We start from the raw sequence: 25,526 nt of genomic DNA, 5'->3' as shown, positions 1-25,526 counted from the left end.
AGACCTCGCTTCATCCTGGGAAGATTCACTCACGTAGTTTTCTATCTCATTCCCATCACTACATTGCCAACTCTCTCTCTCTCTCTCTCTCTCTCTCTCTCTCTCTCTCTCTCTCTCTCTCTCTCTCTCTCTCTCTCTCCAGCTGAGACGAGCTGAGGACGTATACCGTTTAGTATACCGGTAGTAACAAGGGCAACTAAATTACTATAACAAAACCCCGTTTGTTATAAAGCAGTTTTGAGAGCAATTATCGAAAGCCCATCCTTAAAGAATCGCTATGATTCATACATGACGTCACTGAACAGTAAGGCTGCGTCAACATCAATGCATCACTCCTTGATCTTGAACTTTCCACAGGCAATCATCACCAATTAAACGTTTATCTTCATTCAATGAGCAGTTAAGCTTATGACTAAGAATTTCGGTACTTCGATAATTGAACAATATCATAAGCAATATTTCAATAACCTATTTCACATCATACAATTTAGATTTTTTTTATTCATTATTAGTATTAAATAAGAAAGAAGATTTATATTTTGAGTCAAACACAAGGAATAATATTAAAAGAATGAAACAAATCTATTGAAATTATTTGCCTAGAAGTGCTTTCTCCTGGTTTGGCGTAAAGGAGTTTGTCCTCTATCGTTTTTCTTTCTCGGCATTATAGTCCTATCGTATAAAATCTCGATAATCTACCTAAGAAGCCATAAAAGTTATTCTAGCTCACAGACCTAAGACGGATTGTGTCAGTATCATAAATCCTCACAAATCGAGGGTGAAACTAGGAAGTAAACCACCTGCTGAAAACAATAAGCATGGATAAAAATACTATTAAATAGCAACTAGTGCACAATTATACACATGTTTACGTAGTGCAAGCAAGTTGAAACACCGGAAAAAAAATTTCCGGTGTGATGAATACTGAATCCACTTCAAAATAATACATTCTGATAAAAAAACACACAAAGGGCCAAACAAGGCCATGAATATCCCCTTCTCGTGGTCTCTCGCTACCACTGCCCCTCTCTCTCTCTCTCTCTCTCTCTCTCTCTCTCTCTCTCTCTCTCTCTCTCTCTCTCTCTCATAAACCTTTCGTCTCCATTTCACTCCGCCTCTCCCCCTTTCGCTCTCTCCCCGCAAGGGGAACGACCGCCAGACCAAAATGCCAAAGGTTGTGGCTATAACACTCGCCCATGTGTGAGGTAAAGGGTCTGCGTGGGAGGCGTCTTCGAAAGGGCCGGGATCTTCAAATACTTTCTTTCCTTTATGCCGAACGGGTCTCTCTTTCTTCAGTTATTTATCTTCCACGGTTATTAGTTTAATATATTTTCTCTAGCGAAGCTTGATAAGGATAAAGTTAAAGCATTCAGTGTAGAATTGTTTTTCAATTAATTAAAATTGAACCCCGTCATACGTTACACTGCTTACAGGATCGTTCACGAAGAACTTACTGTGTGACTGAGTGACAGTGGAACTAAACAAGGAGATTTGTATCCAGATACGATTTTCACTATTTGTGAAACTCATGGTCTGTTTTCTATTGAATAAGGTACAATGCGATTAGGGTAAAAATAATAATTTCATGTGAACGCGTTCAACGGCAATTAAAGATATTCTATTAACAGCCATAACACTAACAAAGACAAAGAAATGAACAACCGCGACACACCTTTCTAAACCAATTCTATCTATCTATAGAAAGGTCAAGATATTAAGAGGGCCTCATTACTCAAAAGTCGAATGCGTGAGTAACGAACAACAGAAACCCCAAATGAACAATATCTTCTTTGCCACAAAAGGAAGCACTCAAGACATAGCCAAGGCCCGCCCATGTTCGGACGAAACCTCCGTGGGCGCTCAAGCGGGGGTGAATTTGAGTAGAGCTACAGGAGAAGAGGGAAGGAGTTCTTATCTGGGCTCATGACGTGAGGCAGACTGAGATGTGGTTGTTTCTCTGATTGTGATCCAATGATCAGAGGGTTGAGTGAGACTGCCGTACTCTAGTTTTAAAATAATGAAATCAACCACAAAAACAAAAGTTAGGATGCATTAAGCAAATATGTTGATAATTATGTAATTGACAACGTAATATACACAATAAAACGAAAAATTTGAAATGTCACTTAAACCAAAGGCCTACTGACCCGAAATGCCTGCTTCCCTCACTTATCTAAATGGAATTATTCTCACAAAACTTATAAGTTATAGACAGGATATTAACAGGAAAGGTGGTATTTTTTACGAATATGTATGACCATAACTCACGATGATGGAATGGCAATGGGACTTTCTCGAGGTACAGGCAAAGTGGCAATTCATAAGCATCTACCTTTAACGACTTTGATTGAGCCAGACCTGCATAAAAGAACATTGAAATACCAGTTTAACTGGTCTATGGCCGATGACACGTCGGCTCCTGGGTATAACAAGATTGCGTACCAAATGCGAAAGTTCTTGGTCACGCGACTGCTCAAATTCATAACGAAATATAATTCATATTCCAGTTTACTGACGTTCTGTGTTCTGTTCAAAATTAACTTATGGTATAAATATGATAAGCCTCTTATACAAATTACCTGGATATATTGGACTTTATGATGAAGATTTACAGCCATTGTATGTCCACGAGGAGACAAAGCACGTGAACTGCCCTACAAAACAAATTCATTTACTAGACGAGCAATAAAACTTATACACATATATTTTTCATCTCTCACCCCAGATATGGTCGTGCATTAAGAGAGTTTATGAGTGTTCTATATTAACATCAACTAAATAAATATCATGCAATATTGGTCTTAAATGTCCAACTATGACGGTAAATCCTAAATAAAAGATTCCTAACCGCTAGAAAAGCTAAATGAATCCTAATATTATAAGACATGTAACATAATTTAATCCTCCTTTACAATAGTAAACACAGGAGACTATTGATTTCCTAAGAAGAATAATAAAATCCCACCCTTTTACCTCTAGTGTCGGTACCACTGCCATATTAGATTTAAATTCGTTTTGAAGTGAATCAGTTCTACTGTAATGTATATAAATGGACTTATAATAGAACATCATCAAGGACACACTACTACTTCTCCAACTGATAATTATATTAATAATGATGTTAATACAGATAATCATCTATAAACGGTGAAGAATGAATGAAGAAGTCCTGATGAACACCCAACACACGAAAAGCAATGGGTCTCACCAAATGAAGTTTGAACTTTCCAAAGAAATGAGTAAGTCAACCTTCACTACTCCTTATTATAAGAAGAAGTGGGGTCACGGCTACCTTTTTGTCTGATTACTTCTTTCCCCCTGAGAGAGAGAGAGAGAGAGAGAGAGAGAGAGAGAGAGAGAGAGAGAGAGAGAGAGAGAGAGAGAGAGAATAACCTTGACTGTTTCACCCCAAAGATTTCTCTTAAGAGATTGAGGGCTGAGACAATCCAACAATTGGGTGACGGTATTTAAAAAAAAAAAAAAACTTTCTTTAATTGAAAAATATCTATATACATATACATATACATATATATATATATATATATATATATATATATATATATATATATATATATATATATATATATTAGTGTATGTATACATATATAATATACATATATATTCAAAATTCTGTATATAAGCATATCTACATATATCAAAACATATATAAACTTTATATATATATATATATATATATATATATATATATATAAATTTTATTTATATATATATATATATATATATATATATATATATATATATATTTGTGTGTATCTATATGAATTACATGTATACTAACATTACACACACGTACATTTACAACATTCATATATACACACACACACACATATATATATATATATATATATATATATATATATATATATATATATTATATATATATATATATATATATATATATATATATATATATATATATATATATATATATATATATATATATATATATATATATATGGCGATAAGAGTAGATTCGAATACATATCTTTGACGAAATCAACCAATTTCCACCATTATAATTTAGCTAACTAATACGGTTGTAGCACTTGGCTGTTCGTGTTAATTCTATCTCTTAACACTCATTTTCATTCATTCAAATATAAAGCTACAAAAACCTTTTGACATCCAATTCACCCAGCTTCAGGTTTCTTTTTTCTAAGGATCAAAGAACACAAAAAGATAATGGGCACTGGCCAAGATCGTTTTGATGCCATATCTTCACCGTCGACGACCTTTCAATGTATATCGCGTATATTTTCACCAGCATCCATCAAGATGAAGTGAGGTATCCAGTTACACCAACAAACAAACAAACAAACATAGACAGACAAGACACACACACACAAAGAAAAACATATCCAAATTTCCAAGTAATTTCGTTGGTTATAGAAAATTCATCCTTGACTGCATTAATAGCTTAATGGCTTGTTATAAATTTAGCACGTAAGGGTAATTGACAAATTGAACTTCAAACAAGCATTTTATGAGTTATGCGTCGAGTAAACAACCATGAATAAAATAAAATGTACTAAAATTAAAAGACGAAATTAAACACCTCTGAAACACGTCTGATACCAATTACACAATTATGTTTTTGTTATAATATTTGTGTTAAACTGATCTTGTAGCTAAAAGAATTCCTTGTACCAGCAACTATATATGAACAAACCATCTATAAGAATATATAACCAAGCTACAAACGAAATGTCTTTCGATAACGTATTTTTTAATATATTTCTGTTAACAATTACAGAAGCTTACAAAATTTCTCACACACCCTTTGTCCTAAAAATACAATGATAAGGTGTGTCACAGGCTATTATAACGTTAACGATATTAACTTTCGCCATCACTACTTCCTCCGAACTTTCAACTAATAGATTAAAGCCCATTAGGCTAGACTAGAGGGTCTCTCTCTCTCTCTCTCTCTCTCTCTCTCTCTCTCTCTCTCTCTCATGCATACAAAATCACTTGAACAATAGAACAATATCTTCAGTATTGTGTGGTATCAATCCTTATTCCCGTACAATGCACTTGAACAGTTATATACCACTATCCTTTCACCGTGCACATCACACGTACATACACAGTGATACAAACGATCTGCTATTAATTTGATTGTGTTATTTACAAAACAAGTAACACCTGGTCATAATAAAATGGCATTTGATCCATTCATATAATGGGATACATCTCGTCTGTATCATTGCTAGCAATGGCGTATGACTATTTTCAAAAGCAGTTACTTCCATTTCCTTCTACAAACAGACCCACTAAACGAGTATATTCAAATAAATGAACCAATGATGAAGACAAATTTACCCTAAGTCGATGTAACATGACCCATAACCTCGTCGGTATCTCGTACTTAGGAAATCCCTCATCACCCGTCTTATTCGCCGGTCACCAACCTCAATAAGAGATCTTGTTCTGCCAATCAATGCCTACAATACTCGAATCCTGGTGCTTGACGCACAGCTCAAGACTCGTCAAGCTTGAATGGTGAATTACACACATGCAAGCTATGTCCGCCTACCCATGCCAATTTCAGGAGTTAGCTTACATTTGCAGTGAGTCGGTCATTCAATCTGTGTATTAGACATGACTATGAGAAACTGTATAAATTCACCGACCAGTTGCTTAAAATCACTCGTATATATGATGGAGGAAGAATATTTTTTAGGAACACATTGAATTAGGAAAAATATTTTTTTCGCCATTTTATACAAATTGCTAGAAAGTGTCAATATAATGTGTACTTTAGCTTGAATTTTCAGTATCGAAATACGATTCACTCATTATAAGATTATTATAATTATTATTATTATTATTATCATTATTATCATTATCATTATCATTATAAAAGGATTTGACGTTATAATGCTGGGAAAAGTTTAAGTGGAAAAGCACACCGTACGGGACTAAAGGTAACCACTGACATGTATTAAATATATAATTGTCAGTTATAATGCACATACATACTTTACACACACTCAAGTATCACCAAATAGAAACTAAGTTAAATCTCTTATCAGGAAAAATTTACTACATCATTATGTCAAGGAAACCGTGCATCAAATATTTTCGTTCAACATGTTAAAAAAAAAAAAAAAAAGAGGAGGTTACGCCTATTAGATTTTATCAGCTTATACCGTAATTTTTGTTTTTCTATATCAATAAAAAGTTTTTCATCAAATAATTATTGCTAATATATAATGGTATTTATGAAGAAGCCCAAGTCTATCCAGTGCAGATTTCTACAACTGAACTTACAATTCCATATATTTCAACGCTCCTCATTCTAAATTGTGAAACCGTCAAGCTCCTTTTTTTTTTATTTAAATCTCAAGAATATCTGGCATTTTATCTTGAACAACTTATGATAGCAGTTTCCTGTGGTTGTATCTGGTTATGAAACTACACTAGACTAACCGTTCTGTCTCAATCATTCTCTCATGAATAGCACCTTTCCAAATAGTTGTTTACATCAATCATGCAAAGGAAAATTGAGAGAAACTGTCTATCTATCTATATACCAAGGCACTTCCCCCAATTTTGGGGGGTAGCCGACACCAACAATGAAACAAAACAAAAAGGGGACCTCTACTCTCTATGTTCCTTCAGCCTAATCAGGGACCCAACCGAGTTCAGCTGGTACTGCTAGGGTGCCACAGCCCAACCTCCCACATTTCCACCACAGATGAAGCTTCATAATGCTGACTCCCCTACTGCTGCTACCTCCGCGGTCATCTAAGGCCCCGGAGGAAGCAGCAGGGCCTACTGGAACTGCGTCACAATCGCTCGCCATTCATTCCTATTTCTAGCACGCTCTCTTGCCTCTCTCACATCTATCCTCCTATCACCCAGAGCTTTCTTCACACCATCCATCCACCCAAACCTTGGCCTTCCTCTTGTACTTCTCCCATCAACTCTTGCATTCATCACCTTCTTTAGCAGACAACCATTTTCCATTCTCTCAACATGGCCAAACCACCTCAACACATTCATATCCACTCTAGCCGCTAACTCATTTCTTACACCCGTTCTCTCCCTCACCACTTCGTTCCTAACCCTATCTACTCGAGATACACCAGCCATACTCCTCAGACACTTCATCTCAAACACATTCAATTTCTGTCTCTCCATCACTTTCATTCCCCACGACTCCGATCCATACATCACAGTTGGTACAATCACTTTCTCATATAGAACTCTCTTTACATTCATGCCCAACCCTCTATTTTTTACTACTCCCTTAACTGCCCCCAACACTTTGCAACCTTCATTCACTCTCTGACGTACATCTGCTTCCACTCCACCATTTGCTGCAACAATAGACCCCAAGTACTTAAACTGATCCACCTCCTCAAGTAACTCTCCATTCAACATGACATTCAACCTTGCACCACCTTCCCTTCTCGTACATCTCATAACCTTACTCTTACCCACATTAACTCTCAACTTCCTTCTCTCACACACCCTTCCAAATTCTGTCACTAGTCGGTCAAGCTTCTCTTCTGTGTCTGCTACCAGTACAGTATCATCCGCAAACAACAACTGATTTACCTCCCATTCATGGTCATTCTCGCCTACCAGTTTTAATCCTCGTCCAAGCACTCGAGCATTCACCTCTCTCACCACTCCATCAACATACAAGTTAAACAACCACGGCGACATCACACATCCCTGTCTCAGCCCCACTCTCACCGGAAACCAATCACTCACTTCATTTCCTATTCTAACACATGCTTTACTACCTTTGTATAAACTTTTCACTGCTTGCAACAACCTTCCACCAACTCCATATAACCTCATCACATCCCACATTGCTTCCCTATCAACTCTATCATATGCTTTCTCCAGATCCATAAACGCAACATACACCTCCTTACCTTTTGCTAAATATTTCTCGCATATCTGCCTAACTGTAAAAATCTGATTCATACAACCCCTACCTCTTCTAAAACCACCCTGTACTTCCAAGATTGCATTCTCTGTTTTATCCTTAATCCTATTAATCAGTACTCTACCATACACTTTTCCAACTACACTCAACAAACTAATACCTCTTGAATTACAACACTCATGCACATCTCCCTTACCCTTATATAGTGGTACAATACATGCACAAACCCAATCTACTGGTACCATTGACAACACAAAACACATATTAAACAATCTCACCAACCATTCAAGTACAGTCACACCCCCTTCCTTCAACATCTCAGCTTTCACACCGTCCATACCAGATGCTTTTCCTACTCTCGTTTCATCTAGTGCTCTCCTCACTTCCTCTATTGTTATCTCTCTCTCATTCTCACCTCCCATCACTGGCACCTCAACACCTGGAACAGCAATTATATCTGCCTCCCTATTATCCTCAACATTCAGCAAACTTTCAAAATATTCCGCCCACCTTTTCCTTGCCTCCTCTCCTTTTAACAACCTTCCATTTCCATCTTTCACTGTCTCTTCAATTCTTGCGCCAGCCTTCCTTACTCTCTTCACTTCTTTCCAAAACTTCTTCTTATTCTCTTCATATGACTGACCCAATCCCTGACCCCACCTCAGGTCAGCTGCCCTCTTTGCCTCACGTACCTTGCGCTTTACTTCCACCTTTTTCTCTCTATATTTTTCATACTTCTCTATACTATTACTCTGCAGCCATTCTTCAAAAGCCCTCTTTTTCTCTTCCACTTTCACCTTCACTCCTTCATTCCACCATTCACTGCCCTTCCTCATGCTGCCTCCAACAACCTTCTTGCCACATACATCACTTGCAATCCCAACAAAATTTTCTTTTACTAACTTCCATTCCTCCTCTAAATTACCAGTTTCTCTTACTCTCACCTCATCATATGCCATTTTCAACCTTTCCTGATATTTACTTTTTACCCCCGGTTTTATTAGCTCTTCAATCCTCACTACCTCCCTTTTACATCCACCTACTCTATTCCCCCACTCTTTTGCTACAACTAATTTTCCTTCCACCAAAAAATGATCAGACATACCGTTAGCCATACCCCTAAACACGTGCACGTCTTTCAATCTTCCAAACATTCTTTTAGTTACTGTAATAGGGAAATAAATGTCTGGAGGACATCTATGCAACTATGCAACTTTAAACGTTCCTTGATAAAAAAAAAAAAATTGTATACAATAAAAACCTCTCCGGGAGCCCTAGGGCTCTGGGTGAATTTAGTCTTGTTTAACAGACCACCTATGTTGCATCATCCACGAGCCACTTCATGATCCTATAAAAACAGAATGGACATTTTCTTACATTTAACTATTATTCTTATTGCACCTAATTTAATTCTCTGTAAAACTAAATTTCACCGTGCTTAATCACCTTTGTAATTGAAGTCCCAACGTCCAATACCCTGTTATTGGGAAAATGATTATCGCATTGTTAAAATCAATATAATGCGTCGCAGATTTTTTAACAGTTAAAACACACAACTTTAAACAGACTATGATTTCCGGGACACACAAATCCCGGTACCCTGTAAGTACCCTCTATAATAAGTTTTGAATAACTACGTGTTCAACAATAAGTGAATATCTTCTTTATTCTTCTTCGGAAACCTTGCCTTAATCTTTTTATCAAAATCGGTGTTCAAATTTAATGCAAGCATGAAAAGTGTAAATTGGTGAGAAAAGATATAAAAGGAAACAAAAGAAATGAAGTACTGAATATATGATGTAACAATTGAAAAAAAAAAATACTTGAGCCAGATGAAATATGTCCAGAATATTAACAGGGCCCTTTGAGAACGTTTCTTAAACAAATAAGAGATTATCTTCTGTATATGAACGTGCCTAAGCATAATGTCACCCCATATGATTGGCTTCATTAATTCCGGTTCACTTCACAGGAAGCTAAAGAGACGTTTGACAGCTGGGCATTGCAGCAGGTAAGATCTTATTGGGTTTAGCAAAAGAAATTGTTGGTAACACTGCCTGTAATACAAAGTCGTTGAGATTATAAACACGTGATGAAAAGTATTTTGATTGATTCCACGAAGTGCTGTATATAAAAATAAAAGTTATTCGGTTAAAAACACTTTGTAGAATTAATAAAAAAAAAAGTACTTCTGATAACGTGTTTACAAGTTCAGGGACTGTTTTACATGCAGTGTTACCATCAACACAAAGTTAGTTGCTATATTGTACATCTGTCGGACGTCGCCTAAGTTTCCCGTGAAGTGTACCACATAAGTTGAAACTGGATTTAAAAAAAAAAAAAAAAAAAAAAAAAAAAAAAACGTAATGTGTGAATAAGATTAGCCAAAGTGGTCCCAATTATCCTTCAATTTTGTTTTATTTCCCGGAATGCTTTATCAAGAGTCCGAGTCTAGGGCTTTTACCATTTAGATTTTCTAAATTGGGTTGCAGTTGGCTTGTAATAATAATGATATTATCACTACTATTATAATTACAAGTCAAGTTTCAACCCTGGTTTGAAAAGCAGGAGGCTATTAGCCCAAAGGCTCCTACAGGTTAAAATAGCCCAGTGAGGAAAGGAAATATATACACAAATTGAAGTAATGGTCAACTGAAACAAAATATTTTATGAACAATATCAAAATAGATCTTTCATAAATAAACTATAAAAACTTGAAAAAGAGGTAGAGAAATAAGATAGAATAGTGTGCCCGAGAGTACCCTCATGAAAGAGAACTACAGTACACCAAGACAAAGGGAGACCATAGTACAGAGGCTATGGCATTACACAAGACTAGAGAACAAAGGTTTGATTTAGGATTGTCCTTCTAGAAAATCTGCTTACCATAGCTGAAGAGGATCTTCTACCCATACCAAGACGCCATAAATGTCTAAAATAGAGTTTTTTATGGCTATTGAACGTCATCCACATATGAAAATTATTGTACAGATTGGATGAAACGGAGAAGATCTATATGGGTCGGCCACCTACATATATTTAAAGTTTGGCTGTTATTGATGAACATTTTGATACATTACGCCGTCGAATCTACGCCAAATATACATTGGTTAACCTCTCCCCACCGGGTTTTAAATTTAGGGAAATCACGCAATAGATATTTTAATTTCTTTTCAAAGAGGTTATGGCACTACCCAAGACTAGAGACAATTATTTGATTTTGCAGTGTCCTTCTCCTCGAAGTTATGATTACTATAGCTAAAGTCTCTCTTCTACCCTTATCAAGAGTTAAGTATCCACTGAACAATTACAATGCAGAACTTAACTCCTTGAACGAAAAAGTATAGTTTGTCTGTGACAATAATTATAAAAACAAAACAAAAAAAGTAGACCTTATAATGCATCAAACGTACGCGAAAGCAAAGAATGAATTACGGTACCCAATAGGCCTGTGATAAAGAAAAAAAATGAAGATCGTAACTAAAACACAAACACTCACCCAGAAAACGACTAAACATACAGTCGTTTTGGCAAATACCTGAGAAGGACTTTTAGCTTGACATTGAAGATCACCGCCAGGACAATGAACGAACCGGTCACCGGTTTTTAAAACTGCTATTTTCCTTCCTATTCAATTGGCTCTTTTACCCATGAGCAATATTTTAGTGATAGGACAGTATTCTTCAATGTAACAGAAATACTCAAATGTTAAAACATTTATAGATTTGACTATCATTCTACTTTTAAAATCACTCAAATTATATATAATTACCAAAGCTATATAGTGTCTACTTTAAATTGTGATAAAGAAAATAGTTATGGAAAAAATAACCAGTCAACATTGGTGAGGTCTGAATCAGCAGCTCAGCAACACAAGCTTGGCCAAGGCCCTTCCCGACTGACTCTTGGCACACACATGATACACATAATCACTCAGAGAGGCCAAAGACCTGGTATACTGTAGGCTATATCTCTAAGAGAAACTAAATGTCTGAAACATTCTTGTTACGAATGAATACAACCAATGACTATTATATCTGTAATATGGTGTAGCAAACGAAGTTCAAATAAGTATAACAATGTTATTAGATCTAAAGGTTCATACAAAAAGGACAAACAACGATTATTTTTCTACCAGTTAAATTGTTACAATCAAAACGTTACTTGAATATTTAGCATTTTCTGCATTCTACTGCCTTCTACCTTGAAAACTATCATCTCTTCAGCCATATTATTATTTAATTGGGATAGATCCTAGTATTATATATGTATGCTCATATATATACATATATAAATTTACATATATACATATATACTGTATATATATAAACATATATATATATATATACATATATAATTTATATATATACATATATATACATATATAATTTATATATATACATATATATACATATATAATTTATATATATACATATATATACATATATAATTTATATATAAACATATATATATATATATATATATATATATATACATATATATATATATATATATACCTATATAATTTATATATATATATATATATATATATATATATATATATATACACACACTATATGTGTATATATATATATATATTATATATATATATATATATATATATATATATATATATATATATATATATATATATATATCCACATATATGAGAGAGAGAGAGAGAGAGAGAGAGAGAGAGAGAGAGAGAGAGAGAATGTTTATCCATCTAACTTTGGTGGTGAACACTAGCTAGTTTGTTTATAATAGCGCGTCTAGTGAGGTCCTTCAACCATTCAGGCTCATCAAGTGATTCAGTCAGTAGCCTTTTAGCTCCACGTCCAGATAGCTTATATTTTATTTGTGAAGAAAGATAAACTAGAGCAACACATAAGAAACACAAGAAATAGATTTGAAAAAACGATAAAGGTCACTCATGAGTGGCAGAAGCAGGGCATTGCCCAACTCCCAAGATTCCAAGAGATTGACCGATGGCGCTTAAGTCCCCTCTTCATCAAGCACTGAGGACCAGGACTCACCCAGTAGACCTTGTAACAGTATAGTCTCCCCTAAACCCGTCATCCCCAGGTCACAAGTACTGTGAGGTTTCAGACACTAGACAGTATTCATTAATATACTTTATGAACAACACACGTGAACAATTAAACAAAATAAGTATTTGATTGTAATTCAAACATTTCTTAACACTACAAACTCAAAACCGGAGAGAGAGAGAGAGAGAGAGAGAGAGAGAGAGAGAGAGAGAGAGAGAGAGAGAGAGAGAGAGAGAGAGGTTGTTCTCATGACGCCCACATCTTTTTCACCGCCCTTCTGCATCCCGGAACTATATTTCTTTGCCAAGAAATCCCGCAACACGGGTTTAAAAGGGCATCGGGATAAATATGATTATATATGTCTATCAGATTATAACATTCATGCAAAAGAATGCGTTAACAACAGTATTTCTTGTTTCATTCTTGTATCATGCTTTAAGTTTTCAAACTACTTATGTCCGTGATTCTAATAAATACATGACAGTTTTCAATTATGGTAAGGCTATTAATATAGAACACAGGGAACCTATGGAAATACTGGTGACGAATGAGGATAAAAGTACGCTATAACTTTAAATACAATACGGAAAGCAGGCAACTAAATCATACCACTCAAGAGGAAATCCCTCCACATACTTCAAGGATAGTCTTCATCATCATAGCTTGAACCGCATTTCAGGAAAAGTCTGAGGTACATACCAGTCACAATTAGCAAAAAATCGTTCTGTTTTGTATTAAATCTAATATATATATATATATATATATATATATGTATATATATATATATATATATATGTATATATATATATATATATATATATATATATATATATATATATATGTATATATATATATATATATATATATATACGGCAATTATCAGCAAAGTGCAACATAAAACCAAATGTTTAAAGAGTCCTATCGCTGTTTTGTATCCAATTTAACACGCTAAGTGCGACGTAAAACTAATTGTTTAAAGTGTTCTATCCGTGGAAAAAAATACAGGTAAGTACAAGTTTATTGTTGTTAATTTAGTCTACAGTGCTTAATTAAACATTGACTTTATAACATAGGTTCTTTAATTTCCCGCTGCGAAAACAAAGCGTATCAATATCTTATTGAAAAAAAACGTTGTCTATATCAAGTGTTTTATTACATCGGAAATCGTGATACTCTCCATCGACACATTCCAATAGAACAATTCGCTAGATATTTGATAATCGACAATTGACTAAATGAATAAATGATAAGCATTGCGTTGTGGGGTTAGAGAGTTCGAGAAATGAATGATAAATTGACCAAAGAACTTTAGTATGATCATTAATCTTCAAATAGATCGATTGTATTTGCATGCAAAAACACGAGGATGTTGACAGGATGGCTCCAATTCCGACTAAACGAAAGCAGCTTGTTCAACCTGGGTTAGGATTCGATATATAAATTTTGGCCAGATGGTCTGACACTGGGGCCTGGGAGGCCATTTAGCCGTTATGATTTGAATGAAAAGTCAAATGGTTGGAAAGCAAAATGGAAGATAGGGAGCAGGAACAGAGGATCAGTAGAAATAGAAGGCTAAAAAATGAATGCAGCTATAGGGGAGGAAAGGACGCTTCTGATCTTAGTCATGTGTAACTAATTAGCAGACAAAATACAATTTATAAGCTAAAAACATGCATAATAATAATAATAATAATAATAATAATAATAATAATAATAATAATAATAATAAAAGGAAATAGTTTACAACACCACGCTCTCGATTTACTCCAAAATAATGCAATCCTGCAGTTTTCATCTTCTTGCACAGTAATTAGGTGGTTATTTAAATTCCGGGAAAGCAATAATTAGCAAGATATGTTGAGGAAGGGGGAAGGGGTTATAAATAGAAAATAACTCTGTTTCCTCACTAAACGACTTGGAACTGACATGTCAACACAGTCAACCAAACAGAATTCGCGAAGCCAGCGTACATAAACATAAGTCCGTGATGACAGCGTACATTTGATATACTGTATATTCAAAATATGCTTAGTTAAAAATGGATTAATTACTGTAAAGTGTCCATAAAATATGTAATTTACAAATAGTGACACTTTTGAGTAACCACTCATTTTTATTAAGAATATTTTGAATATACGGTAAATCAAATGTACGCTGGCATCACGAACTTCTGTTTATGTACGCTGGCATCACGAATCCTGTTTCGTTGACTTTGTTGACATGTCAGTTCTAAGTCGTTTGGTGAGGAAACTGAGCTATTTTCTTTTTATAACCCCTCCCCCTTCCTCAACCAATCTTGCTAATTATTGCTTTCCCAGAATTTAAATAACCACCTAATTACTATGCAAGAAGATGAGAACTGCAGGATTGCATTATTTTGGAGTAAATGGAGAGCGTGGTGTTGTAAACTATTACCTAATAATAATAATAATAATAATAATAATAAAACACTTAAAAATCAATATACAGTATATGCAATTAGTATTTTATAAACATTTATGAGAACTACTAATGACCAAACCCTTAATATAACAAGAAAAATATCGTTTACGGGACAATTTATTGATAAATAAAGAATCATAGACCACATCCTTACCTTTTATTGGTTGGGTAGTGGAAGGGACAGGTAGCTAAGTCACTTTAACCTTCCTTAAAATTCAGATGGAAATAGTAAGGCTATGACACTGCTTAAAAACAATACAAACACCAACTAGGTATTATTAAGCCCTCAACGTAAACTCGACATGGGGAATTTTCTGCAATTGATTTAAAGTATCTCACTGTAAATAAGCCTGATGTATGTATGTATCTATGTATGTAATGTATATAGATATAGATATAATATATATATATATATATATATATATATATATATATATATATATATATATATATATATATATATATATATATATATATATATATATATATGAGTGTGTGTGTGTGTGAAATGGTAAGGAGGAGAGGAGAGGCCGAAGAAGAGTTCATTAGATAATACGATTAGAAAGGAAGATCCTACTTATACGGCCTTTAATGACTTCGGTGAGTGGAGTGTGTGCACCTCGACGTGCAGCCTACTGTGTATGATTATTTAGTAGTCATTTCGATTAATACGATACTTTTAATTTCAAGCGAAACTGGAATTCGCTATATATAAATAAAAGTCTGCTGGCTATTTTGTCATTTTCTCTGTATGAATAATGGGATTGGGCATTAAATACTAACACATCCATTAACTAAAATGTGAACATCAATGTATTTATCAAGTCCACTGTATACTTTTGGGAAAATCATTGCGAGTTACTTGCACAAGCCTTGCTTGCATTCGCTTTTGTCAGCTTTATCTTTTTATGACGTAATCATTAGCTGGCTTATCAATTACGATGTTCCAAATATTTAAATATTAAAGGTGTCGGGTTACAGTTCCAGTTTCTTCAGAATAGATACTCGCCAGAACGTCAGACGGGCAAGCCCAACCGCCCACTGTAGTGCCCAACCACAGCAGTGATCTCCCCAGTAAACAAATTAAACTCACGGTCCAGGGCGGGGATCGATCGGCAAGGCTAACACGCTAATACTGTACTAACCAGGGGGCTCTTTTTTTTTTCTGCTTCAGTTGAATCCGTCCCATTATGACTACAGTGGATCGTCGTCTTCCACAGGAGAATAAAATATATTAAAAAAATTAGCCTAAGCTCATTAATTTCGGTCATTGTGTTTAAAACACGTTCGGTTCAGTTTAAATCGCGTTGCTCATGTTTAAGTAAAAAAAAAAAATATCCTCGATATAATGACCCAAATGATTGGCATGGCTAGCTCTTCCTCGTACCACTTGCCAGAACAGAGGAGCATGCATACTACGTTTATTTGCCAGCGAAGAGAACCATGGCGGAATAAAAACCCTTTGAGGAATGAGATATAATTTTTAGGCAATTATGATAATCTAAATAGTGACCCACGCGGATGGTGTCCATAGCACACCCGTGTACCGATTGCCAGAACAGAGAAACAGTGAGATTATTATTTGCAAGCAAAGCGAGCCACAGCAGTGCAAAAACCACCTGAGGGACGTGATATGAATAAGGAAATTGTGATACTTAAATTTCACGCTACTTTCATAAACCATATATTTTTCCAAATGCCTATCTCATGTTTATTATGGATTTATAACAATTACCATTTCTTCAAATCACTCAATTATGACACTTCCCCACTCAAAATGCCCCGGTTTCCCATTGGGATGTGTCCCCCATAATTATTATGATCTGGGGGAGGGAGGTATGAAAACTCATTAACGAGAGTTTTGTCCCAATATTCATAATCCGAAATGGATAAAACAAAAAACGCATCTGAGAAAAATTTTTATGCATTTGGCTAAAAATCTGCGTAACATTTTTTTTTCTTGTCATTTCTAATAATGTCTTAATGCACACGGGGGCTTTCAACTGATAAATAAACAATCGTTTTCAGGTGGAGCCATTATACGTTGATGGTCTTCTATTCTGATGATTTAACCTATTCTATGGACCTTGGATTTAACTTGTCTGAATTGAGAGAGAGAGAGAGAGAGAGAGAGAGAGAGAGAGAGAGAGAGAGAGAGAGAGAGAGAGAGAGAGAGAGACTACAACCTATTTAAACATTTATTAATTTTGTTTTACTTGTATCTACAAAGGTAAGAAGACGTTTGTGTAGAAAACATATACGAGCTTTTAACTTACTCCCTATAATAGCGAGTTTATAGTGTGATGATATGGTTCCCGTGCATAGTGCATTTTATTTTCAGCCGAAAATTATCAAACGAATCTAGTATACTATTTTTGGGATACCGCTTTACAATTCTAACGTGAAACGGCGGTGAATTGTTCAACTGTAATCTCACAAATACGATATTTTGTGAATTGTTACGGTCTTGTGGTTACCAACATAACGAGGGGCGCTTCCGGTTGTTAAGGGTTTACCGGCATTATGCTATCTTCTTTTTCCACTCCACTTCTTGACACACATTTGCTAATGAGCACAGTCTTTGTTATCATTATATATGTGATTTATTCAATATCAAATTAATACAATACACCTCAATACCTTTTCTAACACCACAACAAATCCCAAGCCACTCCGACGATGGCCCCGGGGAGCTTGCTTCCACGAGTTATCAACAACTGACACCAGCGTGGACTGAAGGTAAAAATATCAGGACTCGTCTCTGGCAGCACCTTTACACTCAGTCAGCCATTGAACCGTTATAGAAAACGGGGAAACATGTTCGGGGTAAACTTTGATAGTGTCACCAAGGCAGTAGAAAACTACTATCATTTATTGAACAAAGTATATTGATTATGATTCACCTTTGCACTCAGGCAGCCATTGAACCGTTATAGAAAACGGGGAAACATGTTCGGGATAAACTTTGATAGTGTTAACAAGGCAATAGAAAACTACTATCATTTATTGAACAAAGTATATTGATAATGATTCACCTTTGCACGCAGGCAGCCATTGAACCGTTATAGAAAACGGAGAAACATGTTCGGGGTAAACTTTGATAGTGTTAACAAGGCAGTAGAAAACTACTATCCTTTATTGAACAAAGTATTATTGATTATGATTCATCAAACTTCTAAATATCAACAAGACAGCCTCTAGATTTTTAGGACCTCTTTTACTTTCCCGAAAACAAGGCAGAGTCTCGATCCCGCATGGCCTGAATTGTGCTTGAGCTCTCTTAAAGAGCCAGAAATTTATTGGCGTGAGCATATTTGACGAATTGCTTCTTGGGCAATTGCATTTCTCCACCTTCACTGGGTTAAACAAAAAGATTAACTTACAGTGCCTGGCCCAGCACTCACTAGTTAGACTGTTAACTGATGGGCAATGTATCACCGTGTCTGACAGATTGTTTCATCTTAGTAGCACGGATGGTTTACGCGTCAAAGTTTCTTAGAGATCATGGCTTTGATAGGGAAAGATGGCTTCAACAGGGAACGATACCGGCTGAAGATTTGAGAATACAGTATTGGTGATCCCCAGCTACATTTGCACTGGGTTTTTTTTATCATATAGATTTTGTTATGAAATTATAAGAAAACACATTCCTCTTTCGTCAAAAAATTGTATGTTTCCAAAGAAGTAGTACTGTCAGTAATTGTAGATCTCGGAACAGATGTGAGAGATTACTCCACCGTAAGTAATAAATCTGTAGTTATTATTTAGTCAAGTATGATGGATGAAAATTGTGCCTACGCGGGAAACCACGAGAAAACAGAATCTAGCACATTTATAAATTCCCCGTCACATGAGTCATGAATAATGCTTAATCTTAGATAAATTCTTACAAAAGGAACGTAGAGCAAGGAAAGAGGATAAGAATGCCTGAGTCATATAAAGTGTTTGATTGTATGGTTACTAATATTTTAAAAGAGTATGCTCGTATTTATCCTGGTAACATCACGTTTTAAATGCGCGCATATGATGGTACAATAAAAGGATAGTAACATGATTACAGCAAATCCCGAAGTGAATAGTTTAGTAAATTATTAGTTCTAGATTATGTATTGCATACAAGTTTCAAAAGGTGTAGTCAGGTAACATATGGGAAATCATAACTATATAACTGTATAACATTATATAATACTTCAAATATTCATTACTTGTGGCAATAACATTTATTACGCCTCAACATGATCATTTTGATCCACATTATACCTTCAATACCTTTCGACCCTATACCAGCGCCCAGATAAGTCAACAACTGAACAGGTGTATTTTGTGAAATTTTCTAAGCTGCATTAAGATATAGCTCGGATTATGATATGAAACACAGTAACTAAACTAATAGTATGATATTAGTTGTGGGAAATTAGACCCTCGTCCTTCTCTGATCTTGCAGAAATTTTTCTTTAACTACAATACTAACTCTGGTCAAGTTTTTTTACATTAATTTCATGGCTCTCTCTCTCTCTCTCTCTCTCTCTCTCTCTCTCTCTCTCTCTCTCTCTCTCTCTCTCTCTCTCTCTCTCTCTGTAAATATATATATGCACACACACACACACACACACACACACACACACACACACACACATATATATATATATATATATATATATATATATATATATATATATATATATATATATATATATATATATATATATATATATATATATAAACTACTTCTGATTTTAAGTAGAACAACCTGTTTTTTACTTCCTTTTTGACTAGAATAGTCCATTCTCCTTCGAGTCTGCATATGGTCTCCTCACCTGTCATGTAACACAATCTCTGTTTCTTGAACATTATCCATTTTAGCGTTATCTGGTTTCCTCACATACTTCTTCTCCTCATTATTATTATCATTACTTGCTAAGCTACAGCCCAAGTTGGAAAAGCAGCATGCTATAAGCCCAAGGTCTCCAATAGAGAAAATAGCTCAGTGAGGAAATGAAATGCGGATATAAATAAATTACTAGAAAATTCATTAACAATTAAAATAACATATTTTGAGAACAGTAACAACATTGAAATAAATCTTTCATAACTATAAAATCTATATAAAAACAAGAGGAAGAGAAATAAGATAGAATAGTGTGCTCGAGTGTACCCTCAAGCAAGAGAACTCTACCCCAAGACAGTGGAAGACCGTAGCACAGAGGTTATGTCATTCCCCAAGACAGTGGAAGACCATGGTACAGAGGTTATGTCATTCCCCAAGACCAGAGAACAATGGTTTGGTTTTGGTTAAAGAGTCTATTCTATCCTTCCAAATAGGGAAGTAGCCACAGAACAATTGCAGTGCAGTAGTTAACTCCTTGTGCGAAGAAGAATTTTTCGGTAATCTCAGTGTTGTCAGGTGAATGAGGACAAAGGAAAATATATAAAGAATAGGCCTGACTATTCGGTGTATGTGCAGATAATGGGAAAATGAGCCGTAACCAGAAAGAAGGCTCCAATGTAATACTTTCTGGTCAGTCAGAGCACCTAATAACTTTCTAGCAATAGTATCTCAACGGGTGGCTGGTACCGTGGCCAACCTACTACCAAGCTCGTATATCATAATTACATTAATTTCACTCCTTCCATCCTAATATAAATCTATTTCTTTTAAATTGTCTCTGCAACGGAGATAGTTGTCAATTATACCTCCGTTTCACCCCTGTACTCAACATTATCTCCAACTTGCTCATCTACATGCTCTGAACCTATAGAGAATCAAGCAGTCTTTATACTATTGCAACAGCACGTATACCCATACCACGAGACTTAACTTTTTACGTTGGAGGTAAGTTGACAGTTATTGCCTGCAATTGGTCACCAAGAAGAATGGCCATGTTCAGTAAGTCGCTACAACAATTGCACCTACCTATATATATATATATATATATATATATATATATATATATATATATATATATATATATATATATATATATATATATATATATATATGTTTTGCATATAACTAATCGAACAGTTTACCATGTTTTTTTTCAAAAAGGCCAATAAAAGAAACACAGGAAATATGGAATACAGTGTTTATGTTGTTGTTGTGGATTAAAGACAACAGTTCCTGTTGGCCCGGGCCATTCCCTTGGTCGGCCCGTAGGTTACCTGCAAAAATTCTTAGAGGTAGGTTATCATATGAGGAAATTTGAAGTTTTCAGTAGTAGAGATAGTTGTGGACAGAGTAAGGATGATGGTGGTAGTAAGAGAGGGCCATCATTTCAAAGATAGTGGTAGTTAGAAAATTGGAGTGTAAGGCCTTTGAATAGTAGGGAAAGGTCGCGGGTGGGGTTGTCCAACCCTTTACTCCCTAGGGTCCGTGCGGAAAGTTTGTAGTAGTAGAGCAAGTTCAGAAGCTTACAGAAGATGATGTGGATATGGCCTTACAGTGAGGGGATTAGATGGTTTGATGAGTTATTCTGAGGTCATTACCTTGGTGGAGGTAGTCTTCTAATCAATTGTCTGTGTCTTTCTATGTTTTCAACAATTGCTTTTCCCAGTGTGGCCACTGCCTTCCAGGCCTGTGGTGAGTTGGCGTCTATTAGTAGATCACCTCTCAGCTGAGTTGTTTCTCTACACTCTAGTAAGTAGTGTAGGAGGGCCTGTTGTGGTGTGGCATCACAGTGTTCACAGGGTCTTTGAGTGTTGTCCATGATTTCCCAGTTAACCTTGTATCCCAGTCTGAGCCTGTGTATGCATACAGCCTGCTCTCTTGGGTGGAGGCTCTAGCTCCATGGCCCATTTGTACCATGTAGCGGAGGGAGAGCCATTTCCTATACACTTGTGTAGCTCCTTGATTAAATTGTCTTTGTGTTGTGTTTTTATTTTGTTTTTTATCTGTTGTAGCGAAGGCTGTATGTGCACCTGTACATTTTGTATGTGCCTGGTGTTTTTGGCTAGTTAATCAGCCTTCTCATTCCCTGGAATCCCGACGTGACTGGGGATCCAGTTTAGGGTTACTTGTCTGTCTCTTTCATTATGCTGATACAGAAGTGCCTTGATATCAGCTAGCAGAGCCTTGTTTTCTTTATTCATTTCCAGTTGCAGGCCTTGCATTGAGGATCGTGAGTCAGTATGTATGACTACTGGTCCTTCCTCATTTTCAATAGAGTACTGTAGTGCTGGTTTTATTGCAACAAGCTCTGTCTGCATGGTGGAGACATTGTGAGGTTACTGGAGAAAAATAGCAGCTCCAGCTGTTTGGGTTCCAGGGTCTACTGTACCGTCAGTGTAGTAGATCTGTGCCCCTGCAGTTTCTGTTGAGCTGATTGCTGTCTGAGCTGCATATCTATGTTTCTCCATTGTACAGTCTTCCTTTGCTCTTGGAAGCTTTGTATATCTGAAGGTTGCTACTTGTTTCTTCCAAGGTGGAATGTGCAGTGCACCCTGTGCTGAGTCTGGGTTTAGCTGCATGATGTCTTCAGTTAGGCCCAGGCTCTTCATGTTGTCCCTATGGTCTTTGCTGTAGGAGCTTGGGGTTTAAATCTCAGGGTGCTTTGATAGTTCGTTTCTCACCCTCTTTTTGGTTATAGAGCAGTGGTTCTTAACCTGGGTTCGATCGAACCCCAGGGGTTCGGTGAGTCAGTTTCAGGGGTTCGGCGGTTTGGTTCACCCCACTCGTATGATTCGTGACGTCATGCTCTGCTTGGCCATCATTGGCTGCAGCTGATCACGCCACATCGCTTGGTCTTGATATCTGTGCTGCAGGCAACTCGATCCACTCAGTAGTCGACTTGTGACTGTCGTGATCGTACGTGATTTGTGATTTCCCTTTTAATACTTCAAACCCTTGATACTAACCATGTCGAGCAAAAAAAGGAAGTGGTCGGACGAATACGTACAGTATGGATTCACATGTATAACGGAACGTGATGGGAGTCAGCGTCCTCAGTGCATGATTTGCAATGCCAAGTTGAGCAATTCTAGTCTGGCACCGGCAAAACTAAGGGAACACTTCCTAAAGCTGCATGGAGATGAGAAATACAAGAACACAACGCTTGCTGAATTCAAGGTGAAGAGAGCCAGATTCGATGAAAGGGCTACTCTGCCTACTTTCGGCTTTGTACCTATCGACAAACCGGTCTTAACAGCATCATACGAAGTTGCATACCTGATTGCAAAGCAGGGCAAACCACACACCATTGGTGAAACACTAGTAAAACCAGCTGCGTTGAAGATGGCGAATATCATGCTGGGAAAAGCTGCTGAAAATAAGTTGTCCCAAATTCCTCTTTCAAATGACACCATCAGCAGCAGAATAGATGACATGAGCAATGACATCTTAGCTCAAATAGTTGCAGATCTGATTTCAAGCCCAGCAAAATTCAGCCTCCAACTCGACGAGACCACCGATGTTTCCAGTCTAAGCCAGCTTGCTGTGTTTGTGCTATGTGAAAGACGACATGATAAAGGAAGACTTTTTATTTTGTAGGCCTCTCACAACAACAACTAAAGCAGCCGACGTGAAGAAACTTGTGGATGACTTCTTCAGAGACAACAATCTTTCGTGGGATATGGTTTCTGCAGTTTGTTCGGATGGAGCTCCAGTCATGCTGGGACAAAAATCTGGTTTCTGTTCGCTGGTGAAAGCCGGTGCACCACACATCATTGTTACGCACTGTGTTCTGCACAGGCATGCATTGGCAACAAAAACCTTGCCTTCAAAACTCGCAGAAGTATTAAAAATTGTAGTGGAATGTGTGAACTACGTGCGAAATAGTGCACTGAAGCACCGCATCTTCGGAGAGCTGTGTAATGAAATGGGCTCTGAATTCGAAGTACTTCTGTACCATTCAAACGTTCGCTGGTTATCCCGGGGAAAGGTGCTGAATCGTGTTTTTGCCATGCGTGTGGAATTAGCCATGTTTTTGCGAGAGCACCAACATTGTCATGCAGATTACTTCGAAAATTCTGAGTTCATTCTCATTTTGGCGTACATGGCCGATATCTTCGATGCTCTCAATCACCTCAATCAACAGATGCAAGGCGGTGGAGTCAACATCATCGAAGCGGAAGAAAATCTGAGGGCTTTTCAAAAATAGCTACCGTTATGGAAACAACGAACGGAGAATGATAACTTTGCAAACTTTCCCCTGCTGGATGACTGTGTAAGTAAGATCGAAGACGTGTCCGGTATCGGAGACATTTCTGTACCCGGGGAACTGAAGCAAGCAATTGCCATGCACTTAGATGAGCTTGCAAAGTCTCTCGACGGATACTTCCCCACCAGAGAATCATATCCAGCATGGGTGAGACAGCCGTTCACGTTTAGTGTTGCGACCGCAGATGTCAACGATGAATACCTGGATGAAATCATTGAACTGCAGCAGAGCCAGGTTCAACAGCAACTCTTCAGAACAACAACGCTGTCAATGTTTTGGTGTCACCAAATCGCAGCGTACCCTCTTATTGCTAAGAAAGCCCTGGAGATACTCATACCGTTTGTTACAACATATCTTTGTGAGCAGTCCTTTTCGATGATGGTAGACATAAAAACGAAGAAAAGGAACAGACTTTGTTGCGAAAATGATATGAGAGTGGCGCTTGCCAAGGTGAAGCCACGCATTCCTGAAATTGTCTCTGAGAGGCAACAGCAAAAGTCACATTGATTTGCAGTAAGTATTCATTATGTTATTGTTTTTGTGTGAAATTCATGTTTTGTTGGTTTTGTTCTTTGAACACAGTGATTTTGTGTGCAAATGATGCATGGTACAGTTTGTGAACTAATACAGTTTATAGTTATATACATGTTTTGAATTTGAAGAAAAAAAGCACATTTTATTTTTCCAACTACGAAGGGTTCGATGAATGCATGTACGAAACTTGTGGGGTTCAGTACCTCCAAAAAGGTTAAGAACCACTGTTATAGAGTCTCTGTTTGAGAGGAACATTTTTGCAATTGTGGATGCATTTCTTTGTGCAATCCTGTCTTCAAGGGATGGCAATCCAGTCTCCACCCTTAGGTTGCAAAGTTTTGTCCATATTGGGGCTCTTAGCATGAGCTTCATGGCATTGTTTTGGATAACCTCTACTGAGTCTTTTTGGGTGTCTAT

At 36.6% G+C, this 25,526-nt stretch overlaps 3 protein-coding genes across 3 annotated transcripts in view; 2 read left to right on the top strand and 1 right to left on the bottom strand.

Annotated features, from left to right (window-relative positions):
- LOC137643991 (myoferlin-like) overlaps nucleotides 1-18,203 on the bottom strand; it is a 319,600-nt gene extending 301,397 nt beyond the window's left edge. Inside the window, exon 1 of the mRNA XM_068376837.1 lies at nucleotides 18,061-18,203. The gene's annotated coding sequence lies outside the window, so the exon portion shown is untranslated. The remainder of the gene's footprint in view (nucleotides 1-18,060) is intronic.
- Nucleotides 18,204-23,275: 5,072 nt separating this feature from the next.
- On the top strand, nucleotides 23,276-24,515 carry LOC137644492 (protein FAM200C-like). Its single transcript, XM_068377465.1, has 2 exons — nucleotides 23,276-23,853; nucleotides 23,906-24,515. Exons 1-2 carry the CDS (start codon nucleotides 23,276-23,278, stop codon nucleotides 24,513-24,515), a joined length of 1,188 nt encoding a protein of 395 aa, XP_068233566.1.
- Nucleotides 24,516-24,653: 138 nt separating this feature from the next.
- Nucleotides 24,654-25,082, top strand: LOC137644491 (protein FAM200C-like). The gene has a single exon (XM_068377464.1). The coding sequence runs from the start codon at nucleotides 24,654-24,656 to the stop codon at nucleotides 25,080-25,082; it is 429 nt and encodes a 142-aa protein (XP_068233565.1).
- Nucleotides 25,083-25,526: the final 444 nt, after the last annotated feature.

Source organism: Palaemon carinicauda, chromosome 7 (genome assembly GCF_036898095.1).
Source record: "Palaemon carinicauda isolate YSFRI2023 chromosome 7, ASM3689809v2, whole genome shotgun sequence".
NCBI classification, from domain to species: domain Eukaryota; kingdom Metazoa; phylum Arthropoda; class Malacostraca; order Decapoda; family Palaemonidae; genus Palaemon; species Palaemon carinicauda.
The sequence above is the reverse complement of the archived record's forward strand: the minus strand, read 5'-3'. Positions and strand labels throughout refer to the sequence as shown.

Excerpts from the sequence above, each read along its gene's own strand:
- LOC137644491 (XM_068377464.1), top strand. The coding sequence starts at position 24,654 with ATGCACTTAGATGAGCTTGCAAAGTCTCTCGACGGATACTTCCCCACC.
- LOC137644492 (XM_068377465.1), top strand. The coding sequence starts at position 23,276 with ATGTCGAGCAAAAAAAGGAAGTGGTCGGACGAATACGTACAGTATGGA. Across the intron at positions 23,854-23,905 it reads AGTCTAAGCCAGCTTGCTGT|GCCTCTCACAACAACAACTA; the intron begins GTTTGTGCTATG and ends TTTATTTTGTAG.